Source organism: Sapajus apella, unplaced genomic scaffold (assembly GCF_009761245.1).
Source record: "Sapajus apella isolate SASKATOON/1434 unplaced genomic scaffold, GSC_monkey_1.0 scaffold137, whole genome shotgun sequence".
Lineage (NCBI taxonomy): Eukaryota > Metazoa > Chordata > Mammalia > Primates > Cebidae > Sapajus > Sapajus apella.
This window is the reverse complement of record NW_022437077.1, coordinates 2,991,634-3,013,888: the sequence shown is the minus strand read 5'-3', so window position 1 is coordinate 3,013,888 and position 22,255 is coordinate 2,991,634. Positions and strand designations below refer to the sequence as shown.

The 22,255-nt window shown below is 48.4% G+C and overlaps 1 protein-coding gene across 1 annotated transcript in view; it reads right to left on the bottom strand.

Annotated features, from left to right (window-relative positions):
• JPH2 (junctophilin 2) overlaps positions 1 to 22,255 on the bottom strand; it is an 80,405-nt gene that overhangs the window by 35,353 nt on the left and 22,797 nt on the right. Inside the window, exon 2 of the mRNA XM_032263703.1 lies at positions 14,923 to 15,712. Within this exon, the coding sequence (XP_032119594.1) occupies positions 14,923 to 15,712 (790 nt within the window). The remainder of the gene's footprint in view (positions 1 to 14,922; positions 15,713 to 22,255) is intronic.

Genomic DNA, 22,255 nt, shown 5'->3' with positions numbered 1-22,255 from the left:
CACGTTCCACTCACCTCGGGCTCCGGGTAAGAACGATGATAAAACTGCCCATGGTCTCTCCTTACCAAGCACCCACCGAATGCCATGGCCACACAAAGCCCTCTACAAACATCGCCTCATATCATCCTCACCATAACTGGAGGGCTGTTCCTGTCCGCATTCTACAGATCAGGAAAGGGAGGCTCAGGGAAGACTGAGGACACTTGGTGGGCAAGTGACAGAGTGGGATCTGAGCATCGATTCCCCAGCGCCCCCAGTGTGCACTCTCAATTGCTCTGGCATTCAGCAGCATGGCCGGGCACCGAGGTCTAGGCATGGAGTGTCAGCCTGGCAGCAGCTAAGAGACTTTCCCTTCCCATCATGGTGAAGAAGGTGGAGTCTGGCTCAGAGACTCAGGAGCCTGGCTGTGTCAGTTCTCTTGTGAGTCTGAACTGGTTTTCTCATCTGTAAAAAGGGCTAATATAATAAACAGCACCTCCTTCATGAGGCTAAGATGAAGCAGGGCACAGAAGGGGCCTCGGTGTAGCGGCTGGCAGGCAGTGGTGGGAGGGGCACTGGGAGATGCCCTGTCCGTGCCAAGCACTACTGCCAGTGCTGCACATTTATCAACAGCTACTTGACCCTCTCCTAGGCCCCATGGGGAAGGTTCTCTCATGATCCCCACCTTAGAGATGAAGAAATGGAGGTACGGGAAGCTTAGGAGAAAGTCGCTTGCTCAAAGCCAGTAAGAGTGCCGGACTAGGGCCCAGACTGCCCGACCCTGACCTCAACTCTCACTGACCCGGGGCAGCCACTAGCATTCTCATTTTGACTGTTCTGTCAACGCTCTTGGTCTGGGCCCTTCCAGCACTGACCCGAATCCCTGGGGCTCAGCTCAGGAGCCAGGAGCAGGCACTGGTCTCACTGTGGGGAAACCCTTGCATCTGTGGGACAGGGACGTTTTTCTCCCAAAGGCACAGGCTGCTGGCCTGTATGTTCTCTGACTCTGCTACTTGGGCTAAAAAATAAAGCTGGGCCAGGCACAATGGCTCATGGCTGTAATCCCAACACCTTGGGAGGTCGAGGCAGGCGGATCACCTGAGGTCAGGGGTTCAAGACCAGGCTGGCCAACATGGTGAAACCCCATCTCTACAAAAAATACAAAAGTTAGCTGGGCGTGGCACAGTGCCTATAGTCCCAGCTACTGGGGAGGCTGAGGCAGGAGAATCGCTTGAACCTGGGAGTAGGAGGCTGCCGCTAACCAAGACTGCACCACTGAACTCCAGCCTGAGCCACAGAGCGAGACTCCATCCCCACCCACAAAAAAAAAAAAAAAAAAAAAAAAAGAAAAGTAAAGCTGGAAACACTCTGGAGCTAGGCCCTAACCACTGCTTATAAGGGTGGAGGGATAAAAACATTCCTTTCCACTTCGAAGAGCTCTGTCTTCTTTCATTTGATTTATTAATTGTGACCCAGAAGCCAACTGAGGCTTCACAAGAGCCTCCCTCACCCTGCCTTCCAGCCACACTCATCTCTGCTCTGACCCGGACGCACTGCACAACCCTAGCTGGGTCTCTGCCCCTTGCTAGGCCTCAGTTTGTCCATCTCTGAAATGAGCACATTGGGCCTCCTCTTCCCTAAGGCACCTTCCAGCTCTGACCAACTTTTTCTGAGGACTGAAAGGGGCATGCTGGGTCTTTTCTCTAGTTCTCTGCACTCCAAGCGTGGAAGACCTGGCTCCCCCAAATGCATGGTCACTGTAGCTCTCTAACATCTCCCTGCTGCCAGGGACCCAGGCAAGCTCCTCTCTCTCTCCCCAGACCACTCAGCCTCGGAGTCACAGCTGCTTCGTGTATGTCGTGAGAATCCGGCTCTGACAACTCAGGAAATTCCATTCACTCCTGCACCTCAGTTTTTGGGCGCAAACAGATTTTGTCCATCTGGTAATTCACAAAGGAGGGGTGGTAAAGGGCAGGGTTCGGGGTCGGGGGCCTTTCCAACACTTCAAGCCCATCCTCAGGGAATTCAGTTTCACTTAGTGGAAGCTCCAACCTATCCAGGCATCTCAGGAGGTGAGCCAAAGACACTGAGAAAGAGGATAGATGTAGCCTCTGTGGCTATGGGCAGTTGTTTGGAGGAGTTTTGCAGGTGGACACTGGATTCATGGAACACCAGATTTGCTTCAAACTGTTTGGCAAAGATGCAAAAGACTCATCGCACGTAGCTCCGGCAGCCAGGATGTGAGAAGACTGCACTCATGTACTGCTGGGGAGTTATAATCTGAGAGCAACTCTTTTGGATGTTAACTTGGGTTCTGATAATAATTAAAATGTACATTTCTCTTGCCCCCAAAATTCTCCTTTTAGGAATTTAATCCATAAAGTTTCATCTGCACGCCTCTTGCAACGATTATTCTTCAAATATTTGTTGAACATATACTGGAGGGTGGGGTGAGACACTGGATGGGGTTGGTTGGATTTTTGCTGAATTCACTCAATTTGGTCCCTGTCAAGAGGGACCAAAGTGACACTTTGACAGTAAATGTCAGAAGAGTCAGTCCCTTGCAAAGACCTACGTGAATTGCCATTATATTCCCAATGTGTTCCAGTGCTGCTGGAATGTTCCTGATGGGATACATTGCCTGGCTGGGGCATTCCTTTAACCCGTCCTGTGAGCAAGGATATTGGTCCAAGGCTGTTCATTGCAGCCTCATTGGTGATCAAGAAAACATGAAATGGGTTCAGTCTCCATCAAAAGAGATCTGGTTAAATGAATCACGGTACCTCCACACTTCAGATCAGTATACAGCTGATAAGAGAGAAAGATAAATCTGTGTGTATTACTTAAAAAGATCTCAACATATTACATCAAAAATGCAAGTTACAGAACATCATCTAGATAGTCCTACTTATGAAAAACAAAAACAAAACCAGAACAGGTAAGTAGGAGAATTCTATAAGCGAATCGTAAAGGTTCACTTCAGAGGTGCAACTAGGGTAGAAGTAGACTGGGGTTTGATCACTTCTTTATTTTGTATGCGTATGACCGTCCTTGGATTTCATATGTGTAAGATCTTCCTTGGATTTTAATGACAGGTATGTTGTTTAGAGCAATGTAACAAAAGAAAAAAAGAAAGAGAAAGAGAAACTCACTGTATCTGAAGTGGCAGCAGAGGGTGGTGGCTCAGAACATAGATTCAGGGCCAGAGTCTCAGCTCTATCACTTACTAGCTGTGTGACTTAGGGCATGTGAAAAACAAGAGCCAGGCATGGTGCTCACACCTGTAATCTCAGCACTTTGGGAGGCCGAGGCAGGTCGGTCATTTGAGGTCAGGAGTTCAAGACCAGCCTGGCCAACATGGTGAAACCCTGTTTCTACTAAAAATACAGAAATCAACCAGTGGTAGTGGCATGTACCTGTAATGCCAGCTATTCAGGAGGCTGAGACAGGAGAATCACTTGAGCACAGAAGGCAGAGGTTGCAGTGAGCCGAGATCGCACCACTGTACTCCAGGCTGGGTGACAGAGTGAGACCCTGTCCCCCCAGCAAAAAAAACAAAAAATCTCTCTATATGCCTAAGTTAGAATTAGATGAGTTAATTTAGCTGAGCACTTAGTGGCCGCCACATATGAAGTCCTCAATGAATGTCATCCAATAGTGTTGGCCATTATTGTCCACACTCTCTTGGGATCCCCTGAGACAGCTGAGGCTGGATGATGTGACTGGAAATGAGTGCTGAGGCGGAATCAGCCCTCAGGTCACCTGACTCTCATTCCAGTGCTCCTTCTGCTCTACGTGGCTCCTCTGTTTCCGACACAATGGCCTTCCCCTGATAGATGAGGAAAGGGCGTGTGGTGAGGAAACAAGGAAAGGAAGCAACGGGTTCTTCGTTTCTTCCCCACCTGCTGACAACGTCCTGGATGCAGAAAGGGAGAATGTGTTGGACGAACGTGATCTGAGCTGCCCTTCGGAGCGCCGCATGGCCCTGGGCTCATTTCTGGCCTTCGCTGCGTGTTGGAGCTGGGCATTTCCCCTCCCTTCTCCCCCACAATCTAAGGCGGACATCTCTCAACACCTGCAACCCCCCTGATTCAACACCGGGCAGACTGCCACCTCAACACTCCCCTTCCTCCAATTAGAAAATCAACATTCGGCCAGGTGCAGTGGCTCATGCCTGTAATCCCAGCACTTTGGGAGGCCAAGACGGGTGGATTACGAGGTCAGCAGTTCAAGACCAGCCTGGCCAAGATGGTGAAACCTTGTCTCTACTAAAAATACAAAAATTAGCTGGGCGTGGTGGTGGGTGCCTGCAATCTCAGCTATTCGAGAGATTGAGGCAGAGAATTGCTTGAACCTGAGAGGTGGAGGTTGCAGTGAGCAGAGATCGCGCCACTGCACTCCAGCCTGGGTGACAGAGTGAGACTCTGTCTCAAAAAAAAAAAAAAAAAAAAAAAAAAACAACATTCTACTCCCTCCAATTAAAAAAAAAAAAGAATACTAAAAGGATAATTTGACTAACCGTGCCCCAGGCTTCTGGAAGCCCAAGCCCCTGGCCAGCCTCCTAATGGTGCCACCAGACCCTGCCTCTCCACCCCAGTGGCTCTGCCACATTTCAGGTCTCCACCATCTCCCCAGATCCCCGCAGCAGCCTCACTGACGCCCAGACTACAGCTTGGCCCTTGCCACTCAACCCCTCATTCTCGCGACAAGAGCCATGATCTGGGTATGGTCATACACATTTGGGCAGGCCGCTCCCAGCTCTCATGGCTACCCACTCACGGAGCGGGGGCAGGGCAGCATATAGCACACATACATGATTTGCCCAGCCTGCATATTTGTCATGTATGTGTGTGTATGTGTGCATGTGTGTGTATGTAGCCACACATTGGTGGGTTTTCCTGCATGGATGTGAGAGCTTTGGGGTTTAGTGAAAGATGTGCTGGGCCTCTCCCCATTTTCCTGTTGCTCCATCCCACTGCCTGTGACCCCGCCCTATTCTTCACCACCTTCTTCTACCCTCTTCCCCCTAACCCCTGCTCCTAAACCAAGTCCTCCAATTTGTTATGCAAAGTACTTAAGAACTGGAAGATTTCACGCAGGGCATGGTGGCACATGCCTTGTTATCCCAGCAATATGGGAGGCTGAAGCAGCGAATCACTTGAGGTCGGGAGTTCAAGACCAGCCTGGCCAACATGGCGAAACCCCGTCTCTACTAAAAATACAAAACTTAGCTGGGAGTGGTGGTGCATGCCTGTAATTCCAACTACGGGGGAGGCTGAGACATGAGAAATGCTTGAACCCGAAAAAAGGAACTGAAAGATTTCATACCAACCGGATGTTATGTGCCCCCTGATGTGATACAGTATGAAGTACACAGAACTATTTATTAAGTTTTCATGTCGGAAAAATCTAATCTGAATCCTTTTTAGACAGGATTTACAGGAAGTACAGGAGAGAAACTAGTTAAACAGTGTCATAAGGAATAAGCCTGACAAATCATTTTAAAAAAATGAGGAGGATGCTCTAGACTAAGAGATTTATGACACAGCTCCCAAGCTGAAAATAAAATTTAAAAACAATTCTATTTAAAGTAGCAGCAAAAAGAATAAAACATTTAGAAACAAATTTAGCAAAACAAGTATAAAATTGAACACTGAAAACTACAAAGCATCACTGAAAATATTAAAGGCTTAGACCAATGGAAACGCTCCATGTTCATGGATTGGAAGACTTAAAATTGTTAAAAGAACAATATTCCCTAAATTGATCTACAGATTTAAGAAAATCCCTATCAAAATCCCAGTGGCAATTTTTCCCCTGCAGAAATTGACAAACTAATGCTAAAATCCATATGGAAATGCAAGATAATCTTGATAAATAAATGCAAGATAATCTTGATATCCAAGATAATCTTGAAAAAGAAGAACAAAGTTAGAGGACTCACATTTCCCAACTTCAAAACTTAGTACAAAGCTACAGTAATCAAGACCAGCCTCTGGCCTAAGGATTGAAGTATATAGATCATTGGAACAGAATTGAGAGTCTAGTCAATAAATAACAAAAAGACAAATACAGGCCAGGGGTGATGGCTGATGCCTGTAATCCTAGCACTTTGGGAGGCCGAGGCAGGTGGATCACCTGAGGCCAGGAGTTCAAGACCAGCCTGGGCAACATAGCAAGACGTAATCTCTACAAATAATTTTTTTTTTTTTTTTTTGAGACAGAGTGTTGCTCTGTTGCCCAGGCTGGAGTGCAATGGCGCCATCTCGGCTTACTGCAACCTCTGCCTCCCAGGTTCAAGTGATTCTCCTGCTTCAGCCTCCCGAGTAGCTGGGACTACAGGCGCCTGCCCTCATGCCTGGCTAAGTTTTGTATTTTTAGTAGAGATGGGGTTTCACTATATTGGCCAGGCTGGTCTCCAACTCCTGACCTTGTAATCCACCCGCCTTGGCCTCCCAAAGTGCTGGGATTATAGATGTGAACCACCTTGCCTGGTCAAATAATTTTTTTTTTAATTAGCCAGTTGTAGTGGCATGCACTACAGCTACTTGGGAGGCTGAGGTGGGAGGATACTTGAGCCCAGGTGGTGGAGGCCACAGTGAGCTGACATGGCAACACTGTACCCCAGCTTGGGCTATAAAGCGAGACCCTGTCTCAAAAACAAAACAAAACAAAAAGATGAAGTAAATATGGCAAAACTGCTAACAATTATTAAATCCAGTTAATGGGTACATGTGTGTTCAGTTTACCACTCTCTCTGTTTATACATATGCTTCACACTTTCCCATAATAAAAAGTCCAAAACTGGAAGATTTTATAATAAAATGCTAATCTCTAGTTTGTCTTGAAAAATCAAGAGCTGCGCTAACATTGAATCCATGTTCCTCCAGGGCAGCTGTTAGCTAGGAAGGGGAAGCCCCACCCAAGGGGGCTTGCAGAGACCCAGGAGACCTGGTTGCCATGGCCCCACCACCCTCTAGTGAGTAGGACACAAGCCTGTAGCCTGCCTGGCCCCTGGAAACTTTTAGCTTGTAACGTCAGACTTCCACTCCACCAGGCATTCAAAACCAGTCCTAACCTGGCCCAGGCTGCCTTCTCGGCCTCATCTCTAATCTTTCCCCACCCACTCCAGCATTCTGGACGACTCATTGCTCCCAAAATATACCGTGTGCATTCCTACCTCCATGCCTTTGCACATGCTGGTTCTTCTACCTGGAATGAACTTGCTCTCCCTCTTTTCCACCTGGCAGACTCCCAACCAGAGGTGGCCCTGCAGGGAGCTTTCCCAGACCTCCTCTGGGGTTGCTGGTTGCTCTTTCCATTGGACCCCCCAATTTCAGCTCCTTCCTTCCTGTCCTCCACCACTGACTGTCCGATCCCTGCATGGCTTCGTCCCCAACCTGAGAGTCCCCAGAGGACACTGCCCACACTAGTTCACCACTGGGTGCTCAGCACCCTGGCACAAACCTGGCACAGAGTAAGTGCTTATTAAAGTTTGTGAAAGAAAACCAACCGAAGGTCAGATCGTGGCTAAGAGCATTCTAGAACCAGGTCACCTGGCTTCAACTTCCAGCTCTGCCATGACTCAGTTGTGCTACCTGTTTGAGATACTTAACCTGTCTGTGCCTCAGTTTTTTCATCTGTAAAATAAAAATAACAGTACCTCCCACACAGGATTGTTTTGAGGATTAAATAATATATTCCCACCAGGCACAGTAGCTCACACCTATAATCCCAGCTCTTAAGAAGGCAAGGCGGGAGGATAACTTGAGCCCAGGAGTTTGAGACCTGCCTGGGCAATGTAGCAAGATCCTGTTCTCCACAAAAAGGAAAAAAAAAAAAAGTTAACATATGTAAGGCACTTAAAATCATGCCTGACCCCCAGAAATAAGGACTAGGTGAATGTGTATTAAATAAAAATTAAATAAGCAGGCTCAAAGATGGGCAATTATTATCAAGAGCCTCCCTGAGACCTAGTCCAGTGTGAGACCCTCTTCCCTCCAGTGGCCTGTGTCCCCCATGACACTGGAAATGAGTGTTGGCAGTGCAGAGTCACAGCTTGAAGTGGCACCAAATCCATTCTTCTCATTAGCCAAGGAAAAGGCCTCTGTAGGTGCCTACAGCTCTTTGATACTGGTCAATCTCTCATCAATGTCTCTTTTAAACAAAAAGAAACTTTAGGCTCAGTGTCTCTGAGCATCAGTAGTATGACCTTGAACTTGAATAGCATTGTTCTGTTTTCGGAACTTCCTGTGATACTGATTTCTCATTTTCAACTGTGATTAGAAAGTCTTCCTTTCCAATAAATGTACTTAGGTATTTTTAAGTAAGTTGATTCAAAGACGAAGATTAAAACAGTAAGTAGAGATGGTGTGTGAAGGCAACAAAACCTGGGATTGGGGCCTGCAGAAGATGAACATTTGGGAAACAGTTGCGTAGGGACTGGGAGAGAAGACAGGGCCTTCCCTCAAGGCAATTTCATTCTTGGGTCAGTGCAGAATGATACAGGATGGAAAATAGCAGCTTACACCTCCTTGCATGCTTTCCAAGCACTGGCTCTTTTTTACTCTCTGCAGCACTACTTTCAGGGAGGAAGAAATATAATTCCCATCTGATTAAAGAGGAAAGTGAGCCCAGAGAGGTGAGATAACTTGCTTAAGGTCACACAGTTTATAAGAGGCTGAAGCCAGATTCAAACCTAGGTCTATCCTATGCCACCGCCCATGGACCACACGGATGGGTTCCTGCTCACCAGAGAAATTCAGCTCCCAGCCACTGAAGAAGCCAGCTCTAAGCTGTGCTCAACTTGGGAACTTCCAGAGCCAGCATGGTGGGGAGATGGAGGTGGGGGGTTGAGGGGGATAGAAGACAGATGCCACCCTGGTACAAAACCTGAGATGCTCCAAACCTCACACCCTAGGGCAACTGAGAACAGGCCATCCCCTGCCTCTGCCATGGGGACACAAGAGCAAGAAGACTAGACAACAGCAATGGCAGCTGACGCTTACAGGCTACTTCCTGCCTGTAAACTATGAGCCATGTGTATATATCCTTCGTATACAGGCTCTGCTTTAACCTTGTGAAAACTTTTCAAGGTGGGTCTTTTAGAAACTAGAAATTTGAGGTCTGGAGGGAAGACAAGATACAGCAAGCAAGGGGCTGAGTCTAAGCCTTACTCTTAACACTCACTGCGCTCCTTCCAGAAAACAGGCATTTATCAGGGTGTTGGCATGACAACCTGAAAACTTTAGGCACCTCCCCAAACATACCAGCTTCCCTCCACAATCCAGTATCTATGACCTTAAAAGGCATCACAAAAGAGTTCTTAGCTACAAAATCAGAAGACACAAATCTAGTTCCCTCCTGACCGTTTCGTGGCTGTGAGTATATCTAGATCCTTTTCAGCACCTCAGTTTCCCCAAATGCACAGTGACAGGGTTGGGATTATTCTGAGGGCCCTGAATGGGTCTACAGCCACACTGTCCAAGGAAAATATAACGTGCATCACATATGTAATTTTAAATGTTCTAGTAGCCACATTCAAAAAAGTAAAAAGAAACCGCAATTAATTTTAATAATGTATTTTGTCAAACCTGATATATCTAAAATATAACCATTTCAATATGTAATCAATATTTTTAAAATTATCAATAGGTTACTTTACATTCTTTTCATACTAAGTCTTTGAAATCCAGGATATGTGTCACATTTACAGCCCATCTCCATTTGAACCAGCTACATTCCAAGTGCCCAGTAGCCATGTATGACGAGTAGCTGCCATACTGGACAGTCCAGGTCAAGAATCTTTTTCAATACATAGCTCATTTTACAGGGAAGAGCTGTCTCATCTTCTCCTTTCTCTTAGGAAAGATGTCCTGATCGTAGCCTCTGGGCTGACAAGTTCCACATAAGCCCAGAGGGAGGAGCTGGAAGCCACGATGGAGAGAAAGCCAGGGCCTGTCTGGGTGTGAGAAGGCTGCGGCTGCTGGGGATGCTTTCTGTCTCTCTGCTGCCAGATTACTCACGAAGCCCCAGGGATGGGGAGAGTCCCTGAGGAAGATGACCACAATCCTGCTTTTCCTCTTGACCCTAAAATTCCCTTAATTGGAAATTCAGCCTGAGCTTGAAACCCATCCAGGCAGCCACCCCCACCCATGGCAACAGCTCCGTGGGCAGGCAGGACTCCTGCCTCAGACACATGAGGAATGCAAATCCCCCGGGGCTCTCACAGCACCACTGCATGCACGAGGCTGGGTCCCAACTGCTCAGTCCCCAGGTTCACTTCCCCGCTGTGGGCCTGGCAGCCTTCTCGGTGGGAGCTCGACACCTTCACGTGCAAGGGCACAGGCATTGGCAGGAAAGACCAGGAGGGCAAGGAAAATAAGGGAACATCCCTCCTTCTCCCAAAACTTCCACTTCCTCACCTTTAAAATCAAATGTTAGATTGTAGCAATGATTGTCTTTACTGCTGGCTGCCCAGTGCCAAGCATTTTACAGGCATTAGCTCACCTACTTCTATGAGGAAAGAGGAGCGCAGGGTCAGAGTGGTGAAGAACTTGAGCAAGGTCACACAGCTCTCCAGGAGAAGAGCTGCATTTCTAATTCATGGTCTTTTGAATCAAGAACCTAAGCTCTTTCCTGCTGTGCTCTGCCTAAGTGGCCCAGGGTGGCCTGGGACAGTCTGTGCTTACACTTGTCATAACTAGATACATTTAGTGTAATTATTAAAAATGTTCCCTTTGGAAGAAGGAGCAAATCTTCCATACAGAAGAATTTCAAATAATATAGGTAGATATTTCCCCCTCCAAAATCTGGTGCAGCTGAATTTCAGACCCTTGTCTGTCTTGAGTGTGGGCTGCACTGAATGTCTGAATTCCAAAGGGTAGAGTGGGAAAAGAGGAAATAGGAGCTGGACATCAGAGAAACCTGGGAGACCTACCTTAGCCAAGAGATCAAAGTTAACATCCTCAGTAATCAGTCATGTTCATATCATGTGTCCCTATTACAATGTGATGAAAAGGGCACTTTACTTCTGTGGTCTTCTTCCCCCAAATCTATAACCTCAGTCTAATTATAAGAAACATATCAGACAAACCTAAACTGAGGGACACTCTACAAACTGTCTCACTAGTACTCCTCAAAACTGTTGGGTTTGGTGTGTGGCTCACACCTGTAATATGAGCACTTTGGGAGGCCAAAGCAGGAGGATCACTTGAGGCCTGGAGCTTGAGAACAGCCTGGCCAACATGGTAAAACCCGGTCTCTACTAAAAATACAAAAATTAGCCAGGTGTGGTGGCGCACACCCATGGTTCCAGCTACTTTGGTGACTGAGGCACAAGAATCGCTTGAACCCAGGAGGCAGAGGTTGCAGTGAGTCAAGATGGCACCACTGCACTCCAGCCTGGGCAACACAGTGAGACCCTGCCTCAAAAAAAAACCAAAACTGTCAAGGACACACAAAAAAAGGAAAAAGGAAAGAGTGAGAAACCGTCACAGACCATAGGGGACCACAGAGACCTGACAACTAAATGCAGTGTGCGATCCTGCATGAAATCCTGGAACAGGAAGAAGACATTAATGGGAAATTTAGTGAAATGCAAATCAAGTCTGGAGTTTAGTGAAGAGTTACGTGCCATGTTGGTTTTGACAAATGTATTATGATGATGTAATAAGTTAACATTAGGGGAAAACGGATAGAGTGTATGGGAACTGTCTGTAGTCTCCTTGCAACTTTTCTGTAAATCTAAAATTACTTCCACGTAAAAGTTTTATTTTTAAAAAGTTCTCCCTTTTACTCATAGAGGCGTTCAGGTTTAGAAAGTAAATTATATGACCACCTGGTCATGATACTGGTCCTTTAACAGGATATCTAGGACTGGGTCATTTGTAGGTGAAGTCTAAGGTCAAGGCACCAGTGGGTTCAGGGTCTGGGGAGGCCATTATCTTCCTCCAAGATGGCACCCCGCATGCTGCATTCTCTGGAGGGGAGGAAGGCTGGATCCTCACACAGCAGAAGGCAGGAGTGCCAAGAGGCAAAAAGGGGTCAAACTCACTCTTTTATAAGGGATTTAATCCCACCCATGAGGATTACTCACCCCTCAAGCACTAGTCTCAGGACTAATCATCTCTCAAAGGTCCCGTGTCTTAATATTACAATGACAATTTCAACATGAGTTTTGGAGGGGATAAACATTCAAACCACATCTGCGTCTAACCAAGAAGTCTTGAGAAAATCTCCCATACCTTCTGTCCCCCTTAATGATGCCAACTGTTCACACATTTAGAGCAATTTAAAGTTTACAAAGTTGAGCATTAGCAAGATGTGCTAGTTAAAGTTTTAGAATCAGAAAGCTAGAAGTTGATGCCTGGGCTCTCCCACTTGCTTGCCAGGTAGTCTTGGGCATATTACATTCCTTCTCTGGGCCTCAGTTTCTACGTCCATAAAATGAATTCATTGTATGATGACAATGATACCATGTCTGGTGTCCGGCACTGCAGTGGTGACTGTGATGGGCAACCCGGATTCCCCTTCAGGACTGAGGGACTTATTTCTCCCACTCCCAGGTACTCAGACAGTTGCCAGCTGCCAGCCCTCTCCAGGGATTGCCCTTGGCTGAAGAGAGCTGTCCAGCCCCAGTCCAGCCTCCTTCTGGAGGGTAGCCTGCATACAAATGTGGAGGGTATAAAGATCCAGCTCCCTCATCCCAACTTGGGATGACTTTGAAGGCTATCTCCACTGCAGAGCACCCCTTACAGCTGGCTGAGGCTTTGTTGAGACTGCATTGCAACCCAGTGTCTCCCACTGCCCAATCTGGCCTTCTTCCCTTCCCCACAAGTGTTGATCTAGAGAGTGTTCCTTATGCATTTTCTGCATGTTAATCTTCATCTCAAAGTCCACTTCCCAGGCGAACTCACCTCACAACAGGATTGTGAGCCACCTGACCTGCACTGTCTTTCCTAACTCTTAGACCAACTTGTCTTTACAGATGAGACCACTGAGATTAGTAATAGAAGAAGAAAACAGATCTGGCCAAGGACATACAACTAAGAAATGGCAGTGCCACAGATGAGAAACTGACACTCAGGCCAACTGATCTGCCCAGATCAATGAGCTAAAAAATGGCAGGGCCAGGATTTGGCCCTAGGCCTGCTTAACTCTGAAGACCATGTTCCCGTCTCCTGCCAAGGCCATTTACCGCTTCCCAGGAGAATTGCTACAGCCCAGGACAGGCGAGTGCCTTTTACCACCCTCCTGCCAGACCACACCGCTGCTGTCCTTGCAGCTCACTCCAGATTTGCAAAATGAGAATAAGAACAGTATCTACCTCTTCAGGTAGTTACTGTAGGTAATTAATGTAGGCGAAGACCTCAGAAGTGGCACATAGGGAATCTTATTTAAGTGGTGGGTTAAAAACAAATCATGTAAGTCATGTAACGCTGCATCTGTGATGCATTCTAAGGACAGAACAGCAGCTGGCAGTGGACCTCGTCAGCTCTCTAAGGGAATCAGGGTTGACCTGGGCTCTGAAGGAGGAGTAGAAGTCACGTGGGCAGCAAAGGAAGCAGTATGAACTACAGCTCTGTGGCAGGAGGAACTAAAGAAGGAAGCAGCAGCACAGAGGGAAGAAAAATCCAGGCTCAGGGAAAGAATGAGAAAAAATAAGTCTGGTAAGAGGGTGGGAACCAGATTATAAAAGGCCACTCGCTAACTGGGTGATTTTGGACAAGTCACCTTATCTGTCTGCGCTTCACTTATCTCATCTGCAAAACAGAAATAAACATAGTACCTATCGCAAGGATTAATCACCTCTCAAACATTAAAGGGACCCAGCGAGTCAATATCTGTGAACCACTTAGAATTGACTTGTACCTAATAGGTGCCATAAATGTTTGGAGACAACATTAGAACTTTATGTGAAGTACAAAGAGAAGACTTAAAGGGGTTTGAATGTAGATGATCGGGTTGGTGTTTAGTGGATGGGAACGTGGATGGATGCATGGGTGGATGGATAGGTGGGGGTGGCTGAATGAATGGAAGTGTGGACAGATTGCTGGATGGAAGTGTGGTTGAGTAAGAGAGGTGGCTGGCTGGCTGGTTGGATTACCTGATGGGTGGTTGGATTACCCGGTGGGTGGGAGTGCATGTTGTTTTAATGGACTGAAGCATTGCTGGGTGAATCAATGGAAGTACTTGAGTGAATGGATGTGTGGCTGGATGTTACAATGGATGGCCAGGTGGCTGGAAGTAGCTGAGTGAATGCAGGTGGTTGGTGGATGAAGGGACAGGTGAGTGGTTGAAAGTGTGTTTGTATGTTTAGATGGGCATCTCGGTAGTTGGATGGATGGTTGAGTCAATGGATGGATGAGTGATTAGTTGGCTGGATAGGTAAAAGGATAAAAAGTGGGGCAGGTTGGATGGAAGAGATGAGTCAATCTTTGACTGAATGGGTGGTTGTTCAGGTAGGTGATGTTCAGTGTGATGTGGGACGGGGGATGGCTGGGTGGGTAGAGGGGTTGTTCAGTGAGTGTTAGAGAAGTTAGTGAATGAAGGAATTGGGTGGATTTGGGTGGGTGTCTGGTGGTTGACTGCCAGGATGTGTGGATAGATGTTTGACTGGATGGCTGGGTGGGTAAACAAGAAGTGGAATGGGTCGGGGGATGAGTGGATGACTGGAGAGATGGTTGTTCAGGAGCATTTTAAAGAGGCTGGGTGAGTGGAAGGGTTAAGTCAATGGAGGGCTGGGTGTAGCTGAGTGATGGATGATGGATGAGTGAACAGGAGACACCAGCTCCTGAAGCACCTCCAGTTAACTCTCTGAAGGTGATGGGGGTAAAAGAAGCAGAATCAGGCTTGGAGATAGGGCCTTCTAAGTTACCCTGCCCCAAGCCCCTCTTCCCCAACCAAAAGCAACCCCTTCCACCCCCACCACCGCTGTCCTACCTGGAGGCGGCGATCTCGGCCTTCTGGCGCGCGATGGCAGCAGCGCGCTGGGCACCCTCCACACTGTGCTCCACCTTCTGGCGGACCTTGTTGCTCTTGAGCTGCAGCACGCGGCGCTTGGTGCCCTTGACCAGCACGTTGTGGCGGTACTTGCCCTCCTCGCGGTGGCCGTCGGGCAGCGTGGTGCAGCCGTAGCCGTGGCGCAGGTTGTCCAGCCACTCGCCCTCGTAGCGGAGGCCGCTGGAGCGCTCGCTCACGCCGAAGCCCGAGCGTTTGTCGTTCTTCCATTCGCCCATGTAGGTCTCGGTGGTGGTGGCGTCGATGTCGGCCTCGAAGGGCGCGGCCTCGTCGGCGCCCTCGGCGGCCTCGCCCAGGCTGGCGGTGGAGGCGGCGTCGCTGGCGCCCGAGCTGAGGTCGCTCTTGAGGAAGCTGACGCGGCTGCGCTGGCTGCCCAGGGACGTGCGCGACTCTGCGCGCCTCAACTTGCCCAGCAGCGCGCCCCGCTGGAAGAGGCCGCCGCCCTTGGGCGCCCGTGCGGCCGCCTCGGCGTTGGCCAGGAGGCTGAGAGCGAAGCCGCCGCGTGGGATTGCGGGCGAGGGCAGCGCGGGGCCGTCGGAGGCGGGCGAGGCGGGCGAGTCCGGCGCCACCGTGCCGTTGCTGTGCTCGCTGCGCAGGGACGACAGCGACGTGCGCAGCGGCGAGCGCACCACCACGGCCATCCCGTAGGGCACGCTCTGGCGCACGCCGTAGCCGTGGCGCATGCCGTTGGTGAACTGGCCTTGATACGTCCCTGCGGGCGAAGAGAGGCTGCGTCAGTGGGCGGCACGACGGTGGCCTGGGAGGGCGAGGGCAGGAGTGGGCAAGGCGGGGTGGGGGAGTGTGAGCCTACTAGAGTGTGTAGTAACACGAGTGGGTCAGCCAGGAGGAGCTTGCACGATGGTGGGAAAATTTCCGTTGGTGGGAACATGGTGAGGTCACAAGTCATGTACGGATAAGCCAGCAAGTTCGCATGGTAGTGTGAATGTTGGAGAGCATGAAGCTGTGTGTGTGTGTGTGTGTGTGTGTGTGTGTGTGTGTGTGCGCGCGCGCGCGCAAGATCGTGTGTACAAGACACTGTGGGCACGCATCGATGTCTTTTGACTACATAAGATCAGGAGGTGGGGGAGGTGGCTCATGCGCGTAGTCCCAGCACTTTGGGAGGCCGAGGTGGGCGGATCGTTTAAGCTCATGAGTTCAAGACCAACCTGGGCAACACGGGGAAAACTCTCTCTACAAAAAATCAGCCAGGCCTGGTGGCATGCACCTGTGGTCCCAGCTACTAGAGAGGCTGAGGTGGGAGGATCCCCTGAGCCTGGGAGGTCAAGGCTGCAGTGAGCCATGATTGTACCATTGCACTCCAGCCTGGGCTGCAGACTGAGACCCTGTCTCCCTCTCCCTCTCTCTCCCTCTCCCTCTCTCTCTCTCTCTCTCTCTCTCTCTCTCTCACACACACACACACACACACAAACACACACACAAATCATGAGCGTGCAGTGCAGTGTGTGCACAGTGGGTAAGTGCCTGAGATCTCATGGAGGTGACATTTTGGATGTGTATGATGTTCCGAGTGTGCAAGGCTATCGGAGTGCCAAAGAACAAAGTAATATGTAGCACTCCAGGCTGAGTGTGTGGTGGGCATCAATGAAACTGAGACACTGAGACCAGGTGAGACCATATGGAGGAAGGCTAGTGGTGTGGACAAGCTGTTGGCAACCTAGGTCCTGCCTGTACACAAGTCCGTGAGCTCCTGGGACTGAGATGCTTTGTTAGTAGCCATGCAAGTTGTATGTGCGTGGAGAGGCAGCAGAGAGTAGTGATTCAGAGCAAAGACTGCAGAGCCAGGGCCCCTGGGTCCAGATCCTGCCTCTGCCTTTACTAGTTGTTTGACCTTGGGCAACTGACTTAACCTCCCTGTGCCTTAGCTTCCTCATCTGCCAGAGATAATAACTGCCTCTTACCTCCTACGGTTTTTTGTTTGTTTGTTTGTTTGTTTGTTTGAGGTTTAAATGAGTTAATGTCTCTGAAAAACTCTGAAAGCAAAGATATGTGTGTGAGACTGTGACTCTACAAAGCTGTGCTCATGTGTGAGGTCACCTGAGTTGTATGACAAGCTTATACACAGCTGCCAAAATAATTTCATCCTTCACCCCCATCCTGACATGTGGTTCTCCCCAGGGGTCATCCAAAACCTTCTCCTATTCTCTCTAGATGATTGCATCATCTGGTGTTTTTAAACTGCCATCTATGTCCTGCTGATCCCCCCAAATATATCCCCAACCCCTTCCCCCCCACCAGTAGCTCCAGATGTCACCTTGGAAATTTGTGTCCTCTTAGATGGTACACAACCACCTCCAGCTCACATCTCCCCCACTCACCCCCCACACAGCTCGGCCACCATCTTGGTCTTTCTCTCCCATGGCAGTGCCACTGAAATGCAGTTCTCTGCTTTCATCGTTGTACCTCCAACATATAGAACGGTACCTAATATATAACATTCACTGCATCAAAGGCAGAAATTCTGAGCCTTCTTGTTTTTGTTTTAAACGCAAGCTGATACATTCTTTCTGGTTAACAAAAACCAAAAGGTCTTCCTCCTAATAAATGTCCAAGAGCAAGATGGCTGGGTAAACAACCACGGTAGGGACTCTTAAGCTCACCCCAGCAGACTTGCTGTGCATTGCTCTGCCCTCTTCCTGGAACTCTTTTCCTCCAGATATCCTTCAAGTCTTTGCACAATGAGACATATTCTGCCCCCCTGTGATGGCTAATGCTGAGTATCAACTTGATTGGATTGAAGGATGCAAAGTATTGATCCTGGGTGTATCTGTGAGGGTGTTGCCAAAGGAGATTAACATTTGAGTCAGGGGGCTGGGGAAGGTGGACCCACCCTTAGTCTGGGTGGGCACCTTCTAATCAGCCACCAGCAAATATAAAGCAGGCAGAAAAATGTGACAAGGCTAGACTGGCTTAGCTGCCCAGCCTACACCATCCTTCCTCCAGGAAGCTGGACGCTTCCTGCCCTCAAACATCAGACTCCAAATTCTTCAGCTTTGGAACTTGGACTGGCTTCCTTGCTCCTCAGCTTTCGGACAGCCCATTGTGAGACCTTGTGAGCGTCTAAGTTAATACTCCTTAATAAACATATATATATCCTACTAGTTCTGTCCCTCTAGAGAACCCTGACGAATACACCACCCTCTTTAAAATTGCAATCTGCTTATTTCACATTGTGTGCCTTTATCAAAACATCTCATGTAGCCCATAAATATTTAATACATACACCTATTATGAACCCACAACATTTTTTCCCAAAATTGCAACCTGCCTGCATCCCCACCACCCTGCTGGCTTATCTACTTTTCCTTGTTCTTCTCACAGCACACATCAGCTTCTAATATACCATGTGACTTATTTATCACATTAATTGCTTTTCTCCCTCTGCTAGAACAGAAGCTCCACAAGGACAGGGATATCTTCTATTTTGTTCTTGGATGGATTCCAGAACCTGGAACAGTGCCTGGTACATAGAGATGCTCTGTTAATATCTGCAAAAAGACTGACTGAACCTGTCCAAAAACTCCATCTCATTGGGTGACCTTGGAAATTCCTTTTTTTTTTTTTTTTTTTTTGAGATGGAGTCTCACTCTGTTGCCCAGGCTGGAGTGCAGTGGTGCAATCTCAGCTCACTGCAACCTTCGCCTCCTGGGTTCAGGCAATTCTCCTGCCTCAGCCTCCCCAGTAGCTGGGACTACCGGCATGTGCCACCGTGCCCAGCTAATTTTTGTATTTTTAGTAGAGGTGGGGTTTCACCGTGTTGGCCAGGCTGGTCTTGAACTCCTGACCTCTGGTGATCCACCCACCTCAGCCTCCCAAAGTACTGAGATTACGGGCATGAGCCACTGCACCCAGCCAAATGTTCTGCATCTTGATTGGCTGATGGTTTACACAAGTGTGCACATTTGTCACACCTTCACATTTCAAATGCATTTTATCATATGGAAACCACACCTTGATAAAGCTGATTTTTGTAATGTAAATAAATAAATTGGAAAGAAACTTTTCAGAAAAAAAAAAAAAAAAAACCCAGCATAGCATTCTGCAAATATCTATCAGGAAAGCCATCAGCTCTTTCCAAATGAATCCAGAATCCAGCCACTTCTCACCACCTCCCTTTGACTAGATGGTGGTCTGTGCCGCCGTTCTCTCTCACCTGGATTTTCATTGTCACTGCCACACTGGTCTCCTGATTTTACCCTTGCCCATCTATCCATCCCTCACACAGCAGTCAGAGGGATTTTGTTCACATGTATTAAGTCAGATCACAATGCTACACTGCCCCTTCTTACTCAGAAGAAAAGCTGATGTTCTTAGTGAACCGCAGGCCCTACCTGAACTTCATCCCTATCACTTCTCCGTGCCCCTCTCCTCTCGTGCTCCCCTTTCCCTCACTCCACTCTAGCCACAAAGGCTGTTTGCTGATGCACGTGAGTCATGGAAGCACCTCTGGGCCTTGCCATTGCTGTTCCCTCTACCTGTAATGCCCTTCCTCCAGACTCTTACATGGTTCACCCTCTTGCTGTCTTCAAGCCTTTACTCATGTCACCTTCTCAATGAAGTCACCTGTGACCACCCTATTTAAGATTCAGCCCCTGCCCAAGGTCTTCTATCTCCCTCTCTTGCTTTATTTTCCCTAGAGCATGTCTAATGCAACATACATTTTGCTTTTTTGTGTGTGTTACTGACCACCCCCCTCACTGGCATGTGAGCTCCTTAAAGGCAAGGATTCTTTTCTCTTTTTTTGTTCACTGTGGTATCCTCAGTGCCTTGAACTGTGCCAAATAGGTACTCAATAAATATGTGTTGGATGAATGAATGAGTGCATGAACAGCAGGCCTTCCATAACTGTTTATCCTCTTCTTTCTGCTTTGTCCATCTGCAAACAGCTCTGTGGAATAACAGCTCTGGAGAGGTATTTTATGGTTTTACAGATGAGAAAAAACTAAGGCCCAGCAAGGACAAAGGACTCATCCAAGATGACACAGCTGATTAATATGCCAGAGCCAAACTCAAATCCATGTCTGGCTATGTTCCTCTACTTCTCAGAAGAAAGAAGGAGAAAAAAGGAAAGGGGAAAGTGAGCACGCAGAGAGCGGAGAAGACAGTACATTGGGAGAAAGAGAGAAGACATCTAATCTCTGGGTTGGACGAGTTTATGAAATTAAATCAATCACCCTGCCTTTGGCTTCAGTTTGGCATGAGATGGGCTGACGTGGTCCCTTTAAGCTCAAGAAAAATTGAGATTGCAACAGGAGAGCAGCTCTTGGCCATCAGTTGGGAAGGAAACAGTCAGGCTATATTAGGAATCTTACAAGCAAGTGGCAAGAGGCATAGACACCCAGGGGAGGCTGGGAGTGACAGGGCCCTGGGAAGGGGAAAAACCAGCTGCTGAGGCCACCCCCAGCCCAACTCTCTCCAAGACAGGATAGTTCTCCCTGGGGACAGGAAGAATGCATCTACGGAGGGAGAGAGGGAGGACCCTGCCCATGACCGTCTGGCTGAGTGGGGCCATCTGCAGAAGGAGGGGCCATCTGCAGAAGGAAGGGCCTCCTCGGATACCCTGTGGGCCGCCTCCTCACTGGGCTTTGTAAACCCTGCAGGGCTTCCCACTGTCCCAAAGGGAAGGACAGAGATCCTTAACAGCTTACAAGACCTGGCAGGGGCCGCCCCTGCCACCGCCCCTGCCTCATCTCAGACTGCTCACCACGCACACCCACCTTCCCACCATGGGGCCTTCGCACAAGCTTTCCCCATTTCTTTGCGTGCTCGTCTCTTCCCTCTTTCCGTGGCCACTTCTGCTGACAGTTCAAGCTTTGGCTTAAACGTCACTTCATCCAGGAAGGTTTCTGAGCCCCATTCCCTGCGTGTTGCCGGAAACAGCCTCGTGTTGTCACGTCATCCATTTTTCTTAGCGCTTTTCCCAGGTGCCGGTGAATAATGATCGTGACCATTTGTTCACCATAAGCCTTTCTGGCTTGTCTTTAGCTTCCAAGGAGGAAACTGTGTCTACCTCACATTCTTGCTAAGATCCTGGCATCTAGCACAGTTCCTAGGCCCAACAAAATCCTCGGTAATCATCCCATGAATTTTCGACTCTTTTCCTGAATGACACTCTTACGTCCTTTGAGTGGCAGGAAACCCATCTCTTTTCCCTCATGACTCAGCATGCAGTAGGCACTCAATAGTGGATAGCAGTGGCTGCCAAGGGTGTTCAGATCTAGATTCAGCAGTTCAAACCCTGGGAGTTACTGGCGTACATGTAAGATGCTGGTGAAGGCCATAACCATGGCAAAAATACAGCCCTGTTCCCTCAACAGGACTCCTGAAATTGATGAAACCTAAATGTAGCCTTCTCCTTGCAGTTTCTCTTCTGGCTAGTATAGAATAACAGGGATTTAAACCTAAACTCCCACATTGAATAGTTCTAAGACAGGCATACACTTTTTAAGCCTGCTGAGCCTGTTTGTCCTTCTGTAAAATGGAAATAATGATACCTATTTCATCTGGCTGTTCATACAATCCTTTGCATTTGACCAGCTATATGAAGACCATGCATTATTCTAGCTAGGTGCTGGGATACAGCCATGAACTAAGTGGACATGATCCCTGCCAGCAAGGGGCTTAGAGCCTTGTGCCAGGGATAGACTACATTTAATTAACCAATCACAGAAATAAACGTAGCCATGACAATAGTCCAGATGAGAGGTGATGCCTCAGGTCTTGAGTGGCAGGGAGTAGGGAAGGCTGGTTGAAGATTAAATGAACTATGTGTGAGGCAGCTAGCTCAGTGCCTAGTATACAGTAAGTGTTCAATAAAGTCTAGGTTTTTGACAGGTCAGAGTCTTTGCCCAGAAAGTATTAACTGAAAAGATGATAAAGAGCCATAGAAGACAGAGACACAGCTCAAGAAGAAAATGAGACCAGCTCCAATTTTCTGCCCAGGTCCAGTTGTTTGTAAGAATGCATGTTTGGGGCCGGGCGTGGTGGCTCACGCCTGTAATCCCAGCACTTTGGGAGGGTGAGGCGGGTGGATCACGAGGTCAAGAGATCAAGACCATCCTGGTCAACATGGTGAAACCTCGTCTCTACTAAAAATACAAAAATTAGCTAGGCATGGTGGCACACGCCTGTAGTCCCAGCTACTCGGGAGGCTGAGGCAGGAGAATTGCTCGAACCCAGGAGGCGGAGGTTGCGGTGAGCCGAGATTGGGCCATTGCACTCCAGCCTGGGTAACAAG